Source organism: Bos mutus, chromosome 5, assembly GCF_027580195.1.
Source record: "Bos mutus isolate GX-2022 chromosome 5, NWIPB_WYAK_1.1, whole genome shotgun sequence".
Classification (NCBI taxonomy): domain Eukaryota; kingdom Metazoa; phylum Chordata; class Mammalia; order Artiodactyla; family Bovidae; genus Bos; species Bos mutus.
Genome location: NC_091621.1, coordinates 32,507,194 through 32,524,951, shown reverse-complemented (window position 1 = coordinate 32,524,951; position 17,758 = coordinate 32,507,194). Strand labels below are relative to the sequence as shown.

General features: G+C 36.3%; 1 protein-coding gene across 2 annotated transcripts in view; it reads right to left on the bottom strand.

The window, feature by feature from the left end:
• The window catches only part of CNTN1 (contactin 1), a 430,610-nt gene that overhangs the window by 136,388 nt on the left and 276,464 nt on the right, over window positions 1–17,758 (bottom strand). For both annotated transcript variants that reach the window (XM_005896820.3, XM_005896822.2), the window contains exons 12-14: window positions 13,602–13,752; window positions 9,940–10,067; window positions 9,454–9,629 (exon numbers count right to left, since the gene is read on the bottom strand). In XM_005896820.3, the coding sequence (XP_005896882.1) occupies window positions 9,454–9,629; window positions 9,940–10,067; window positions 13,602–13,752 (455 nt within the window). The remainder of the gene's footprint in view (window positions 1–9,453; window positions 9,630–9,939; window positions 10,068–13,601; window positions 13,753–17,758) is intronic.

Sequence of the window (17,758 nt, the reverse complement as noted above, 5' to 3'; positions counted from 1 at the left end):
GCCAGCCTAAGTATAGATACATCTAGTGAGCATAGGAACCTACCTCCCTCCATGTTTACTGGGGGAAAATGGAAAACATGGTATAAGTAGGCTTTTTAGTGTAGTGAAAGGGAGTTTGAGAAAATTCATACAGGATGAGGTATGATAGAGTTCTCTTTTCCAATTAATTAATGTTAGTAGAGAAACAATTTGGGCAGAGGTAACTGACATTTTGAGTTGTTTGTAGGTCATAGAACCAAGTCAGGGGAATTTTTACATATTTCTTTCTGCCACCATTCATCAGAATTTCAGAGTCTTCAATTCACAAAATACATTCAGTCTATTTTGAAAAATGATTCATGTATCTTTATATATCTTATCATTACTTTGTCTTCAGCACTGTCATCTGTTCAAAATAATATAACTTCTCCTTGTTTCCAACATACCATGCTTAAGACTTTTCAGTCCTTTTATGGTCTTCTTTTTTTTTTTTTAAATCTCCCTTGAGAACAGCATTTCTCAACTTTGACCCATGGACAGTCTGGTGGAGATAATTTTCTGTTGTGGATTGTCCTCATCATTCTGGGACGTTTAGCCACACCTGTGCTAGACACCAATAATACACCACCTCCTCTCAGCTGTGACAACCAAAAATGCCTGCAAATATGACTAAATTTCCCTGGGAATAAAAATTGTTCCTGGTTTAGAACCATCATTTTAGAGCTCACATCATCTCATTGTGCCTGCTCAGTCTTCTGCTCTATTTCTTCAGGTCTAATTTGATTTATTTGCCTGGATCGTGGCCTAATGCTCTTTTTCCACAGATATCTGTTGCCTCATTACTCTGGACAATGATTACCTTCTTGCTTGACAATGACAGAGAACCAATGAAATTAAAAGAAAAATAATGACTTCCTTTTTATTATTGTTACTTTCTTTTCACACACACAGAAGCAAAATATCGGTTCAAATTCATAATACTTTCTAGTATGAGATATATGTGTTTCAAATTTAAACACATTTTTCAGTAGAATTAATATTTTCTTTTAGCCTTAGGGTAAAAAAAAATCTGTCTTTTTTGAATGTTGTCTATGCAGTCAGAACAAATGCATTGCTGCATACCTGCAAACACACATATAACCTATCTTGCTAAAGGAGATCATTAAGAACTGCCTGAAACTCTGTAGACTTGACTTACTATGTACAAAATTTTGCTAAAAGTGTAGGGAGAATAAAGTAATTTGGATAATTTTGAGTGAACATAAAAATTTCTTTAAGACTTCCCTGTTATTACAGTGGATAAGAATCTGCCTGCCAATGCAGGGGACATGTGTTTGATCCTGGTCTGGGAAGATTCCATTATGCCATGGGGCAAATAAACAGTTACTAAGCACATGCTCTAGAGCCCCCAAGCCACAGCTACTGAAGTCCCTATGCCTAAGTCCTGTGCTTCACAACTAGAGAAGCCACTGCAATGAGAAGTGCATGCATCACAATGAAGAGTAGCCCCACCACCCCACCACCTGAACTAGAGGAGGCCTGCACAGGTCAAAGACCCAGCACAACCAAAAGTGAATGAAATTTTTACGAGTTCATTAAACAAGATATAGAATAAGTTAGGAGTAGAACTGCTGTTCAACTGCTGTCTAATAGTGTTGCAAATAATGGGAGGGAGATTATTTAAATAGATATAGACATGAGTACCAGCCAATGGATTGGAAACTGAAGTGGGGAGGACCACAGGGTCTGCAATCAAACCATCTTGGTTTCAAATCCTCTACCACCAGCAAGTTATATGACTTTGGATAAGCTACTTAACCTTTCAAATGCTGTTTCCTCATCTTGGAAATTGAGACAATCACAGTAATATATGCTCCATAGAGAACTACTATGAAGATCGACTGAGAAATACAAGACAAACATTAGGCCCAATGCTTGCCAAACTCAATAAAATGTTGACTATTTATCACCCCTCCATTGTCCTCAGCAAGGAAATACCTAGAATCTTTTGTTTCAGACTAGGTATTCAGTACAGCAAGCAGTGCAAAATATAAATCACGAAAAATGAGATCTGTAACCAGACAAAACTATCTGGCAAAATCTTCTGGAATTTTCAATGAAGAATGATTGCTCTATTATAAAAGTATTAGTAATAAACCACCATTTGCCAGATCTTGTGCCAGGCACTTTATAGGCATTCTCTCATAGGATTCTCACAAAAATACTATGAAGTAACACATGTTGCAAACCCAATGAAGCAACTAGTGATGTAGGTGAATTACTAATAAAATTTTACCAAGGGGGAAATATGAAACTTAGAGAGGCTTAATCACTGACTCAGAGTCACAGAATAAGAAATGAAAAAAATTGAGCCCAGAGCTCCAGTTGTGGCAAAGTCTCTGAACAATTTATATGATATTTATGAATTCAAAACAGGTATGTAAAATCTTCTACCTGAATTATACTTTTAACTTTTATTTTTAATTAGAGAAAGAGCTGTTATTTCAGTGGCAATACCAGAATTAGAAAGTTAAAGAAACTTAAACTTAGATAGTAGCTCTGACAGGGCGAATTGACGAATAGTTGACAGAAAATGACTCAAAGTAGATGTCAAAAGTTCTTGAAAAAAAAATCTGCATATCAGATATCACCATGGGAGAGCCAAAAATGATATGTTATAAATACATATTTCTTGGTAAAGTGTCTCAGGTCTTTTCTAGAGCAAACGGGGTTAAAAATTAAATTAGTAAGTAAAATGATGCTGCTTTTTTATTTACTCTAAGGGAGAAGTAGCTACAGGATTGGAAAATCAAAATAGAAATCATTTTATATTTGGACTTGAAAAATTTATGTATTTGCCATATAATTTTAACAGAATAAAAGAATGCCAGATAAATTAATTATAAGCTTATTGTATCAAAGTTCCAAAGTTATGACATTTATAATTCATATATATGTATAAATATAAGAATACTTAACATCAATGCATAAATTCAAGTTCAAATGAAACATTTACTGACCCTGATTACATAACCATATAATACTCAGTGAATATTTATTTGAATAGTGACAGGATAAATAACATGACAGGTAAATTATATAGTTAACCTTTAAGTCTTTTTCTATAATCAGTATTGTTTACTTACAGCTTTAAAATTAATAGCTCCATTTTAAAATTAACTAATTCAAAAGAGTTTTACATAAAGCAAGATTATAAATGTAATAGAAATGTTATTTATGTATTTAAATTTTATAGGTCACTATAAATTCTTAAAGGAAATGCACATTTTCAAAAATATAGTTACTTTCCCCCTGATAATTATATGAATATAATTGGAAGAAGTATAAAGAAAGAAATTAAATCATACATCTTAGATATAAGGAAATATACTTGTTTAGTTTCATAAAACTTCAAGTTCCAGAGTCCATGTTGTGAAATTTGAAACCTTATGTAAGGTTGCCACATAGTGGCAAGATCAAGGATAGCAAGCTAAAATCAACAATGCTTGATTATTGAATATAATATATTATTGAAATCAAACTAGAAAATACAAACAGATTATTAAATTAAAAGTCTAAATTTTAATGTCTATATTCTTCATGAATTAGAGTTTGTTATTAATTTTTAACAATTTAAATGATTTAAATATGATGATGATGATAGTTTTGTTAACTGCGATAACTACCAGGTTATTTTTTTCCAAATTATTTATATTTGAATTTTAAACTCATAGGGTAGCTATGATTTTAGGTTAGTGCCTGTGTTTGTCTTTTTTTTTTTTTTACAAAAAATATAAAGGGCTTTCTTTTTGTTTTGTGTAATGTAATACAGGCAAAATTATCTCTCAATAAATTTTTTAGGAATTTCACATGTTCCGAGTCCTTGCATAGTTAGTTACGCCAATGTCTGAGTCACAATCTTGATGATAGCCTTTTAAAAAATAGTTTTTGCTGAACCCACAGTTGTCGCGTCAGTCAGTCCACAATGCTTTTTTTTAGTTGGGCTTCTTTGACCTCCAATGGAATATGGATACACTTCAAAATGTTACGGTCTAACAGGTATTTCTGTAAGCAAAGGAAACTACATTGTTACTCCTCAAGGCATTTCCAGTGATGTAGGTTTACAGAAAAAGCCCCATCAAAATAGATCTCAATAGTGCCTGCATTTGTCTTATTCAGAGTTTTCTTTACTCTAGTGCGTATCACTGTTTCTGCCGTAGTATGGGTTCAATACTATATTTTTAAGTGAATACATGATATTTAATAATTAAAATGTTGCCAGAATTAAATAAAATATAAAAACATGATTTTAAAATCTTCAACATTATATATTGATGTATTTGATAGCGCAACTTGGATAAGAGACAAATACAAGCAGCTGTGATCCTTTCCTCACATTTGCTTTCCCCGTACCTGCCATCACTCTTATGTGTTCACTGAGTTTTAGATTGGAAGAGCCTCTTCTTCTGAGAGTGGTCTATCAGTAACCTCAGAAGCACTTGCTAGCATTAGGACTATCTTACAAAAGGTGGATCAGAAACATTTAGCAGTGAAGTGTGACTTTGAAATTTGCTTTGAAAGAGAAGGAAGATGCAAGGGAAAGTGTTAAAGGTCTTTTTTAGGTTCAAAAGACTGAATTAAGTTTAACAATTTATTTTAAAATATATTTCTTGTCTGGTTTTTTAAATTATTTACAGAATTAAATCGACTTGTCCATCTACAAAGTGCTAAAAATGTGCCTTTGCTTTTACTCCTTGGAAGAAAAGTTATGACCAACCTAGATAGCATATTAAAGAGCAGAGACATCACTTTGCCAACAAAGGTCCATCTAGTTAAGGCTATAGTTTTTCCAGGCATCATGTATCGATGTGAGAGTTGGACTTTTAGAAAGCTGAGCACCAAAGAATTGATGATTTTCAACTGTGATGTTGGAAAAGACTTTTGAGAGTCCCTTGGACTGCAAGGAGATCCAACCAGTCCATCCTAAAAGAGATCAGTCCTGGGTGTTCACTGGAAGGACTGATGTTGAAGCTGAAACTCCAATTCTTTGGCTACCTGATGCGAAGAACTGACTCATTTGAAAAGACCCTGATACTGGGAAAGACTGAAGGTGGGAGGAGAAGGGGAGGACAGAGGATGAGAAGGTTGGATGGCATCACTGACTCAATGGACATAAGTTTGTAAACTCCAGGAATTGGTGATGGACCACTTCAGTACTCTTGCCTTGAGAACCCTATGAACAGTATGAAAAGGCAAAAAGATAGGACATTGAAGGATGAACTCCGCAGGTCAGTAGGTGCCCTATATGCTCACCAATTCAATGGACATGGGTTTGGGTGGACTCCGGCAGTTGGTGATGGTCAGGGAGGTCTGGCGTGCTACGGTTCATGGGGTCGCCAAGAGTCAGACAGGACTGAGCGATGAACTGAACTGAAGGGAGGAGGCCTGGCCTGCTGCAGTCCATGGGGTCACAAAGAGTCGGACATGACTGAGCAACTGAACTGAACTGAACTGAAGTTGCATATTTAGCCAGTGAGTATGATTTCTGCCACTGATTATTATTATACTCCTTATTTGGTGAAATGAAGCTGAAACTAAGTCCCTTAGGCCAGAGCACTGGCCTGCAGTTAGGGTCTGTTCTGGCTTCTCTGAGGGGAAAGCATGAAGCTCTGTGGTTAACATCCAGAAGGAAGGAGTACAGTGAATGAATGATGATCAAAGACTTTTACATCATTCAGTTCAGTTCAGTCGCTCAGTCTCGTCTGACTCTTTGCGACGCCATGGACTGCACCACGCTAGGTCTCCCTGTCCATCACCAATTCCTGGAGTTTACTCAAACTCATGTCTATTGAGTTGGTGACACCATTTAACCATCTCATCCTCTGTCGTCCCCTTCTTCTCCCGCCTTCAATCTTTTCCAGCATCAGGGTATTTTCAAATGAGTCAGCTCTTTGCATCAAGTGGCCAAAGTATTGGAGTTTCAGCTTCAACATCGGTCCTTCCAATGAACACTCAGGACTGATCTCCTTTAGGATGGACTGGTTGGATCTCCTTGCAGGCCACGGGACTCTCAAAAGTCTTCTCCAACACCACAGTTTAAATTTATCAATTCTTTGGTGCTCAGCTTTCTAAAAGTCCAACTCTTACAACCATACATGACTCATGGAAAAACCATAGCCTTAACTAGATGGACCTTTGTTGGCAAAGTGGTATCTCTGCTTTTTAATATGCTGTCTAGGTTGGTCATAGCTTTTCTTCCAAGGAGTAAACATCTTTTAATTTCATGGCTGCAATCACCATCTGCAATGATTTTGGAGCCCCCCAAGAATAAAGTTTGCCACTGTTTCTACTGTTTCTCCATCTATTTGCCATGAAGTGATGGGACCAGATTCCATGATCTTAGTTTTCTGAATGTTGAGCTTTAAGCCAATTTTTACATCATTATCAGCCAATTTAATATTAATTTCTTAATTAGGATTTCAGTTATTTCTTCATGAGCTTCTTTTTTCTTTTTTTCCTCTCCCCTCCCCCAACTTCTCTCTCTTTGTCTTTTTTCCTTCCTCTCTCCTTCTCTCCCTTCCTTCCTTTCTTCCTTCCTCCTTTAATTTCTTTCTTTTGAAATGTTTATTTGAATCAATCAACAAAAAGAAACTATCATTTTAAAGAAAATAGAGGCTCGGCATTTGAAGTTTCAGCTTTATTTGGGCAATTTATAACTGCCAATTTATTTTTATAGACTCCACTGCAGCTAAAAGTAAGTACTTATATAAATTATACTTGCTGCATTTTAGACATTATTCAGTGTATAATACCAAGGAACTAAAATTCAAAAGTCTACTTTAAAAACAAACAAACAAACCTCTATTTTGTTTACTTTTTTTTTTTCTTCAAATGAATGAAAACTGAGTGGTATTGGCTTTTCTTGCAAAACAAAACATAATGTGAAGAAATTATCAAAGACAATGGTACCAAATTTACTAATGTTGGTCATGATTATGATTAAGCACATCAAAATAGGCATATAAGGAAAAAGTATCATATGTTCTGTTAAAATTGTCTTCCATAAATTCCCAGTTGTTTAGTTTTAAAGTGTAAATTTGGTTCAGAAACTGAAAGACAGTAGATTCTCTGTATATGTGCAGTTGTACCTAGATCTGTTAGATTAAAAAGAAAGAAACTGGAATTACAGCAGACATATGGAAGGCATAAATATTGATACTGTGTTGATAATTGTTTTATGCATCTATCTAATAAAGAATTAAAAATAAGTCTTTTCAGCCCGTTAAAATCAGTCTCAACCTGACTGAATGCTTGTTTTGGCTTTTTAAAGTGTGATGTTCTAGATGAATTTTTTAAGGATATTTAGACAATTTGAATGTAGAAGGAAATGGCAACCCACTCCAGTATTCTTGCCTAGAGAATCCTGTGGACAGAGGAGCCTGGTGAGCTGCCGTCAATGGGGTCGCACAGACACCACTGAAGCGACTTAGCAGCAGCAGCAACAGACAATCTGAAAGTATAATGATTCCCTGGTGGCTCAGATGATAAAGCATCTGCCTGCCATGCGGCAGACTTGAGTTCGATCCCTGGGTTGGGAAGATCCCCTGGAGAAGGAAATGGCAACCCACTCCAGTATTCTTGCCTGGAGAATCCCATGGACAGAGGAGCCTGGCGGGCTATAGTCCACGGGGTCACAAAGAGTCAGACATGTCTGAGTGAGTTCACTTCACTTCACATGTATCAAACTTCAGATTTCATAGGACTTGAAAAATCTTAAATACTATACTGAGTTAATTCAAACTTATTATAATTGACTTCTAAAAGAAGTAATTTAGTTTCTTAACTAAGCATATGGTCTAGATAGATCTTTAGGCTCCTAAACGATTGCCTTCCTAGAGAATAGACTGACAGGAGCAGTGATCAATTTGCACTTTAAATTCATTATAATTTAAGGAGCCTTATCAGTGCAATGGAGAAGGAAATGGCAACCCACTCCAGTATTCTAGCCTGGAGAATCCCATGGACGGAGAAGCCTGGGGGGCTACAGTCCATGGGGTCGAAAAGAGTCGGACATGACTGAGCGACTTCACTCATCAGTGCAACCAAGCGTGTTCCTACAGAAGTTGTTATTCCTGCATTACCCCCTCCTCCTTTTCCTCTGTTTTCTTTATTTCTATACAGTGACATCACCATGCTTCCTATTCTTAAAATACAGCCATTTAGACCTTTAAAAATCACATGAACTACTTCTCCAAACCTTTCCATGTATCAGTCAGTTCAGTCGCTCAGTTGTGTCCGACTCTTTGCGACTCCATGAATAGCAGCACGCCAGGCCTCCCTGTCTATCACCAACTCCCAGAGTTTACTCAAATTCATGTCCATCAAGTTGGTGATGCCATCCAGCCATCTCATCCTCTGTTGTCCCCTTCTCCTCCTGCCCCAATCCCTCCAGAATCAGGGTCTTTTCCAATGAGTCAACTCTTCGCATGAGGTGGCCAAAGTACTGGAGTTTCAGCATCAATCCTTCCAATAAACACCCAGGACTGATCTCCTTTAGGATGGACTGATTGGATCTCCTTGTAGTCCAAGGGACTCTCAAGAGTTTTCCAACACCACAGTTCAAAAGCATCAATTCTTTGGTGCTCAGCTTTCTTCACAGTCCAACTCTCACATCCATACATGACCACAGGAAAAACCATAGCCTTGACTAGATGAACCTTTCTTGGCAAAGTAATGGCTCTGCTTTTGAATATGCTATCTAAGTTGTCATAACTTTCCTTCCAAGGAGTAAGTGTCTTTTAATTTCATGGCTGCAATCACCATCTGCAGTGATTTTGGAGCCCCTAAAATAAAGTCTGACACTGTTTCCACTGTTTCCCCATCTATTTCCCATGAATTGATGGGACCAGATGCCATGATCTTAGTTTTTTGAATGTTGAGCTTTCCATGTATATATTTTGTCTATTTCTTACCCTCAACGAAAAAAAAAATAAATGACCTAAAATCATCATTATAGCAAAGGATAAGTTCTGTGCTCTTACCTCATTTGAAATGAAGTCACTTAGAACCTAAAGTATAGATATAATGAGGTAGAGTGCACATTAATATAAAATTGTATTACAATAAAGAGAAAATGGACATAATGAGGGCTTTCCTAGTAGTCAGCTGGTCACCTGCAATGCAGGAGACCATGATTCGATTCCTGGGTCAGGAAGATCCACTGAAGAAGGGATAGGCTACCCACTCCAGTATTGTTGGGCTTCCCTAGTGGCTCACTACCAAAATCCTCAGGGCTAATCATTTTTAGAAAGGTTCAATACTACAATTAATTTAAGGAGGCCCATGAAAAAAATATTGCCTGTTTTTCAGTCTCAAGTATATGATTTAGTAATAAAAATTCCAATGCAGACACATGGGCATTATCAGAATGTTAATAAGATGAAAATAAGGACATGCCATAAATAAAACACGTACCATAAAATTCCGCTGGTAATGAATGTTCTCTTTGTTAAAGTCGATCACATAACCATTGAAGGACCAAACAAATGTCAGATCCAGGGCAGGATCAAAGGAAGCGGCACACTGCATGGTGGCATTTTCTCCAACAGTGATATCAGCGTTAATCGGAGCCAAGATAATTCGTGTGGGATCTAAATATTTTTAAATAGAGGAGTAAAGCACATTTCAAAAAATTAGGAGACATCATATTATCTGGTATATTACAAAATAAAAATCAATATAATTGAATTCCCTGGGCAAAGGAGTAAGATGTCTACTAATCAAATTCTAGGAACAGTTTCATCAAGCAAGAGATTTGCCCAGAAGGCTTTTGAAGTGGAAGCACCAATACATGAGTTGTCTCATAAGCTTGGTACAGAATCACATGTCTTATGGCACATTAGAAACTAAGCATTGTTAAACTTTAAAAAAAAATGTAAAATTAATCAAATGTTTTCTTACCTGTGATAACAAGAGTCCCAGTGCTATTAGCCTTCCCTTTATTATTTTCCACAAAGCATGTATAGACACCTCCATCACTCCTTGTAATGTTATTGATTTCTAAGCTACCATCTTCCCAAATGAGTATTCTATGAAATGAAAAAAATACATACTTCACAAAATTAATTTAATGAAATATGCCATTATTCTATGTACTAGATTAAAAACACTAACATCTTTGTATCATTAACATTTTATATAAATTGCTTGACAGAGACTTTTAAAAGATGAAACATTCTGCCTTTGTTTAGAACATTCTTTCCAACATCAAATTGTTTTGGGAAGCAATCTTCTTTTTCTTGGACTATCACAGTAATCCTATCTTCCTGCTGCCATCCTTGTCTCTCCACAGTCTTCATTCCCACATGTCAGCCAGACATGAAGATATATGTCATATAACTAGTATCATATCACTCTCTGGCTCACTGATGTCACTCCACAGCTCAGGACCCTCCAGTGACTTTTCCACCTTATGCGTAGTAAGGGCCACAGTCCTCAGATTGTCCTTTCAGGCCCAGTACAATTTCACAGTTCATTTCCTACATTCTTCAGGGTTTTCCCCAGTGGCACCTTCAGGAAAGCTTTGCCTGATAACTCCAGATATTACAACATGCACACAGGCACACATGCTCTGCTACTGTCCCGGCATTCCTCATGCTATCCTTGTTCCCAGAATTTTTCTTCCTAATACATATTTCATCAGAAAAGTACTTCAGTTTTACTTATTTATCGATCTTTGCATTAGATGTCAGTAATTTTTATCTGTTTTGTTTTTAGCCCTGTGTCCAACTAGTTAACATATCGATTAACGTATATATTCATTAGGAAAAAACAAAACAAAAAATACTATTTTCCAGAAACTCCTTAAGGAGGGAGACATGGAACAATGAAGAGGCACTCAAATAAGCTGATTTTGAATATATGAACTACATGGAGTCTGACTGAAGCAGTGGCTGTTTACACACCACTGTAAATGATTTTTAAACCACTGTGAGATAGACTTAGACAAGTCACAAGCCTGAAACATATGAGTCCAGATCTTCCAGGAAAGTGACCTCAGAACTTCAGACTTGAAAGTTAGAACAGACTGTTATTTCCACAGTTACAGAGAAATACAAACATATTTTATTTTTAGAAACTTTCAAACAAAGATATTGTAAAACATCCCTTGGTGAAAGCTTCTATATAAATTACTACTTAGGAAAGTCTTCTATGAATGTAAACTAAATCTTTCATACTAATAGAACTTAAATCTGTTCCCTCTGCCTGTCTGCCTCTTCCTTAGAGCCAGGAGACCAAAAACTCATTTCTTATAACTTTTACATCTAATTCATATGATATTAATATCACATATATTATGATATATCATACATGATTTATATTACATATATTAATACTTTGGTTATTATTATATAACTTTATTATATAATGTTTGCACTTAGAATCATTATTGGATTATCTGACCCTGGATTTTTACATTATTTTATAAAGCTTTAAAATTGTTTTCCATTATGGTTTATTATAGGATATTGACTATTCTGTGCTTTACAGTAGGACCTTATTGTTTATCCAGTCTGTATATAAGAGTTTGCATCTACTAATCCCAAACTCCCAACCCATCCCTCCTCCAACCTCCTCCTCCTTGGCAATAAGTCTCTTCTCTGTGCCTGTGAGTCTGTTTCTGTTTTGTAAGTAAGTTCATTCGTGTCGTATTTTAGATTTCATGTACAAGTGAAATATATGTCTTATTTTCAGAAAATATGATATAGATAAACAGTCGCAGAAGCCAGGAACCACATGGTCTTTAATAAATTAGTCACTTGTTGCCAAAATTATCTCAGTATAATCCATGAAGCATGGTTCTGAGAAATCCATGGTTGCAGAGGCCTATGACATGAATCCTCATAGGAATCAGAGCAAGATTTTCTTCATTAAGGAGAGAGAGCTAACGGTGCAGCCAATAGGGAACGCCATGCCCCAGGCTGTTGTAGTAGTGAATACCTGAGAATGGAACTACCTTTAGATTACGGTCTGTATCATTCTTCATCTGACTGCTAAAGTTTCAATGCTATATTGCACAAGTTGACTTTTCCTTTAACACTAATTCTTCAGGTATTATTTTGTTAAAGTCTTAATAACTCTTAGTCAAACATATTAACTATAAAAGTTAATGTGTTCTGGGAAACAGCTGCTGTCCCTGCCTACCCCTTCCCATTCCATTTCTGTCATATACACAGTCATACCTGCGATTATCCTAACAAGAGAAATATGTTCATTTCATATCAACATGGCACAAGTTCAAAGTTCTAGCTTAGAGATCATTTGAGATATTTTCAGAAGGTTACTTAAACCTTTCCAGGCTTTGCTGCTGCTGCTGCTAAGTTGCTTCGGTCATGTCTGACTCTGTGCGACCCCATAGACGGCAGCCCATCAGGCTCCACCATCCCTGGAATTCTCCAGGCAAGAACACTGGAGTGGGTTGCCATTTCCTTCTCCAATGCGTGAAAGTGAAGTCGCTCAGTCATGTCTGACTCTTTGCGACCCCATGGACTGCAGCCCACCAGGCTCCTCTGTCTATGGGATTTTCCAGGCAAGAGTATTGGAGTGGGGTGCCATTGCCTTCTCCTTACAGGCTTTAGATATATAAAAATAGAGATGAGAGCATCCATCTTACATTCTTTATTGGATTATTATAAGAAGATTTATATTTTACATTTTGCCAGAATATTTTTTAAAGCAAAGGCTACTTTTCCCCTCCCTCATTTAAGCCTCTAGACAGATTTCCATTACTCGTAGATGAAGCCAAGTCCCTCAGCACAAAAAACATTGCTGATCATCTGGCTTACTACGTGTCATCCCTTAACACTCTTCATTTTCCTCTAAAGACAGCCACACTGATTTTAGTTTTTACAATCTTTATACGTCCTCTGCCCTCTGCCTTAGGGCCTTTGCACATACTACACTCCCCTGAATGAAATATTTCTTGCTCCTCAACCTTCATATCCCACTTCTCTTATTTCCCAACATGACTTGCTTCTCCCCATACTCCCCATACTCCCCATACTCAATATAATCATAACTTCTTCTGGAAAACTTATAAAAACCATTCAGTTTGGCTTTTATGCAAATAATCTATGCAAGCTATATGCTTTGTTTCATCCCAAAGCCTCTAAAATACTGATAGGTAGTTAGGAAGATTAGAAGTTCCTGTTCACTTTGGAAGATGGGAAGAGGTGACTTGTACTTTGAAATCACCTTTTATTTCCCTACTGAAATGTTTAATAGACTAATCACATAAAATTAAATCAAATATGAATGACTATAGATGTGCTTGTTAGGTAAAAATTAGATTCTGTTCTATTTCTCACTGTTAATTACTTTTGAAGCCTTGGGCAATTTATCACAAATCTCTGGGCCTCACTTTTGAAATATCCTTATAAATTGTAGATGTTTAAATGTTTATAATAGATAGGGACAGTGATGGGTAAGTATTTTGGTTTACCTTAGAACTGTGATATCATCTGTGGAAAAAAGTTAGAACAAAAATATTTACATTATGAATGTGAAAGCAGGTTCTTTACAAAGTAAGCTTTTCCAAATACTGAACTGCATTCTGGACTAACCTGCTGCTATTGACAAGCCGCTCTGTGCCTTTACTCCATAAAAATGTTGGTTTGGGTGCAGCTTTGGGTTTGCATTCAATTATAACCCGTCCTCCTTTAGCAGCCAGGATCTTTTTCTTCATAGGATTCATTTCAAAAGTTGGAGCCAAAGCTAAAAAGAAAGAACTAGTTATTTTCTTTTTTTACTAAAAAGAAAAAAATTCTTCTATACTATAGTACTTTTTATTTCCTTTTGATTAATAATCAATAGAAAGGACTGTTGCTGTTGGTCATTGTGTCTGATTTTTGTGACCCCATGGACTGTAGCCCACCGGGATTCTCTATCCATGGGGTTTCCGAGGCAAGAATACTGGAGTGGGTTGCCATTTCCTTCTTCAGGGGATCTTCCCAACCCAGGGATCAAACCTGGGTATCCTGCATTGGCAGGTGGATTCTTTACCGCTGAGCCACTTGGGAAGCCAGAGAGGATTAATCTCACCAAATATTATCCACTATGACCAACAGACATTCCATACATAACACTAGTAGTTTTCCTTTGCTTTAATAACTTCACTAAGGTATATTTTATTTATCAAATCTTGCCCATTTTAAATGTGCAATTCTTGGTGATAACTGGATTATTATAAATTGTAGTTGCAGTCAAATGCTGTATAATTTTTAAGGTAATATCTAATTCAATTTTCTTGACTCAATTTCACAAGGGAAGTTAAGTGAAAGGCTGGAGGAAATGGAGCACCATTATTAATGCTGACACATATTTATAATTAGTATTCTTTAAACATACTTTGAACAGTCTCTAGTTTACAAGTGAGAAAACTAATATCTATTAAGATTATGTAACCTGTCAAAGGTGCAACAGGCAGAGGGTTATCAGATGGGAGTTAGATTTGAATCTAGTTCCATCTGATTCACAAGCATGCTCTTTTCAGTAAACTATAAGACTCCTCCTTCATTATCCAAACATTTATTGAGCACCAACTATGTTGCAGACACTATGAGATGCCTTAATAAACAGAAACCCCTGCATTTAAGACCAACCTACAAACAGCTATGGGAATGATGTTTTCAATTAACTGAGGAGTACATGATACATCTCCTTACCTCAAAGTATAGAACAATAATTATGAAAACAGGTTAGAGCCTAAAATCACTTACTTAATGATATCTCACTTTCTTTAGTGTCTCCACATCTAGCTCATTTCTCAATCTCTTCATCTTCCCCCAGACTCTGGGGGAATTCCTTCTATTTCCACATATTCCAGTGATCTGTAACTGTCCTTTCTACAGCTTTTTCTGAGTCTAAGTATATCTTTATCCAGGTCTTGGTGCTTCATCATCTAGTTCCATGATTCTCAAATTTTATCTGAGCATCAGAACCATTGGAGGATCTCAGTAAAAATGCTGTTGAGATCTCAGTAGGTCTGGGGTGAACCTGAAATTCAGCACTTCTAGGAAGTGAGAAATGTACTCTGAGGAACACATTTCTTATGGAAAAGATTTAGGTTATTCCATTGTTCTTCTAGTTTGTGTTTTATAATTGGCAATAAATACATAAGTAAACAACCAACTTGTGTTGTATACCTAACACAGCATGTGGTACTCTGTCTGCTGCTGCTAAGTTGCTTCAGTCATGTCCGACTCTGTGCGACCCCATAGATGGCAGCCCATCAGGCTCCACCATCCCTGGGATCCTCCAGGCAAGAACACTGGAATGGGTTGCCATTTCCTTCTCCGATGCATGAAAGCAAAAAGTGAAAGTGAAGTCGCTCAGTCATGTCTGACTCTTAGCGACCCCACGGACTGCAGCCTACCAGGCTCCTCCATCCATGGGATTTTCCAGGCAAGAGTACTGGAGTGGGGTGCCATTGCCTTCCCCGGGTACTCTGTCTAGGTTCAATAAATATTATGGGTAACATATTGTTTGTAAAATGAGAGAAAATGTAATAGAATTATATTTAAAAAGCCTAAATTCATCTATAAAATGAGAATTTTTCTTGAATCAGTTTACTTTTAATAAAATAGTTGCTTTTGTCCAGTCATTAGAATGACTTCATGCTTATGTAATATTTGAATTTCTAGTGACAGAATCTAGACTATGTTCATATATATGTGTATACACACACACATATATATATACATAGGTATGTATGTATATTCTCTTTGCTCTTTATTGAGCTTATTATAGACTAATATATGGTACAGCAAAAGTACTCAATAATCCTTTCGTAGATAAATAAAAGTTAACTAAATGACTCAAGAAAGAAGAATGAGAAACACCATTTCTACAGGCAATAAACAAAAAAATATATTGAAACAAATATAAAGATGCCCAGGAATTTATCTCAATCTCAAAATGCTCAGTTTGCTTAATTACTACATTAATAGACATTCAATGATTGGAAGGTTTTTGGCTTGAAGACAAAGAGATCTTTCAATCTGAACTGTTGTATTTTCTTATCATTTTATAATGTATAACAATTATGGTCACCCAAAGCTGGTGCTCTGGGAAAACCCAGAGGGATAGGATAGAGAGCGAGGTTGGAGAGGGGCTCAGGATGGAGGGTACACATGTATGCCAATTTATGTTTATGTGTTGCAAAAACCATCATAGTATTGTAAAGTAATTATCCTCTGATTAAAAAAATGATAAACTGATTTTTTTAAAAAGAAGAAATTACAACAGAAAACAAAAGAGTTTACATTTGGGAAATAATTGAAACTCACCTCATATCTTCTCTAAAAGTCAAATGATTTCTTTGTACTTTTCACCAAAGTGATACAGTATGAAGCCTAAGCCTAAACATCTGCTTGATACCCAAAGAAGCTAGATTGAAGATATTAGCAATGAATTTTGACTTTAAGGGGAAGAAATGGAATATGATCCTTAAAATTTAAGAAGAATCAGGGAAAGTTAAAATTAAGAAGGCCTCAACTCTTTTAAAAGATAGTTTTATTTAATACTTTCTTATTATTATTTCACTGCCTTTCACATTCTTTTAGTGTCACTCAATTTGTAGCGGTACAACTGTTTTAAAGAACTAACCTTTGGTGTAGCAAAAATCAAATAGGCTGCACTGAGTTATTGCTTTGCTGCTGCTGCTGCTGCTGCTGCTGCTAAGTCGCTTTAGTCGTGTCTGACTCTGTGCGACCCCACAGATGGCAGCCCACCAGGCTCCCCCATCCCTGGGATTCTCCAGGCAAGAACACTGGAGTGGGTTGCCATTTCCTTCTCTAATGCATGAAAGTGAAAACTGAAAGTGAAGTCGCTCAGTTGTGTCCGACGCTTAGCGACTTCATGAACTGCAGCCTGCCAGTCTCCTCCGTCCATGGGATTTTCCAGGCAAGAGTACTGGAGTGGGGTGCCATTGCCTTCTCCGGAGTTACTGCTTTATCTTTTCAGTAATCATATCCAGAAGAGGAAGCCTGCCCATCTGGATTAATTACTTGAAATATAACTAAACTCAATGATAGCCACTTCAAGTAGTATGAAAAAGGCATGATATAGTAAGGTGTTATTTAAGGTAATTGTAATGAAAATAAGAATGTAAAAAAACTCAGAAAGATTTATAGGGTAAAAATGAGAAATTCAATAGATGTAATAGGGGAGAAGGATGTAATGGATTGTTTCATTTTTTATTTATTTTTTTTTTTTTTTACTACCTTGTTTCTTTCTTTTTTTTTTTTTTTAATTTTTAAACTTTACAGTTTCATTTTTTAGAACAGTAAACATTTCAAGAGGAAAAGGTGTGGATGAATAAGAAATAATGACTTTAATTTCAGACATGCTAAGTTTTGGATATCTATGAATTTACCCAGATGACCATTTCTGCTAAGAAGTTTTTCATACTGAGATAGAAGCTGAGGATAAAACTCTGACCCAGAGATATACTTTAAGGGGTCATTGATAGTTAATGGGAGAAGAAGATATCATCCAGGATAATTTTAATTTAAAATTAATTTCAATTTAATTTCAAAATAATAATAATTCAGGAATAATATTATAGAATATGTGAAAGAATGAGAAAGAAAATGGAATGCAGCCAGAGGAATGGAACTCTGGAAGACAGCAAGATTTACAACTGAGCAAAGGAAGGGATGAAAAGGAGAAAATGAAGTGATCAAGAAGAAATAATATAGGAAGTATCAGCATTGAGTCA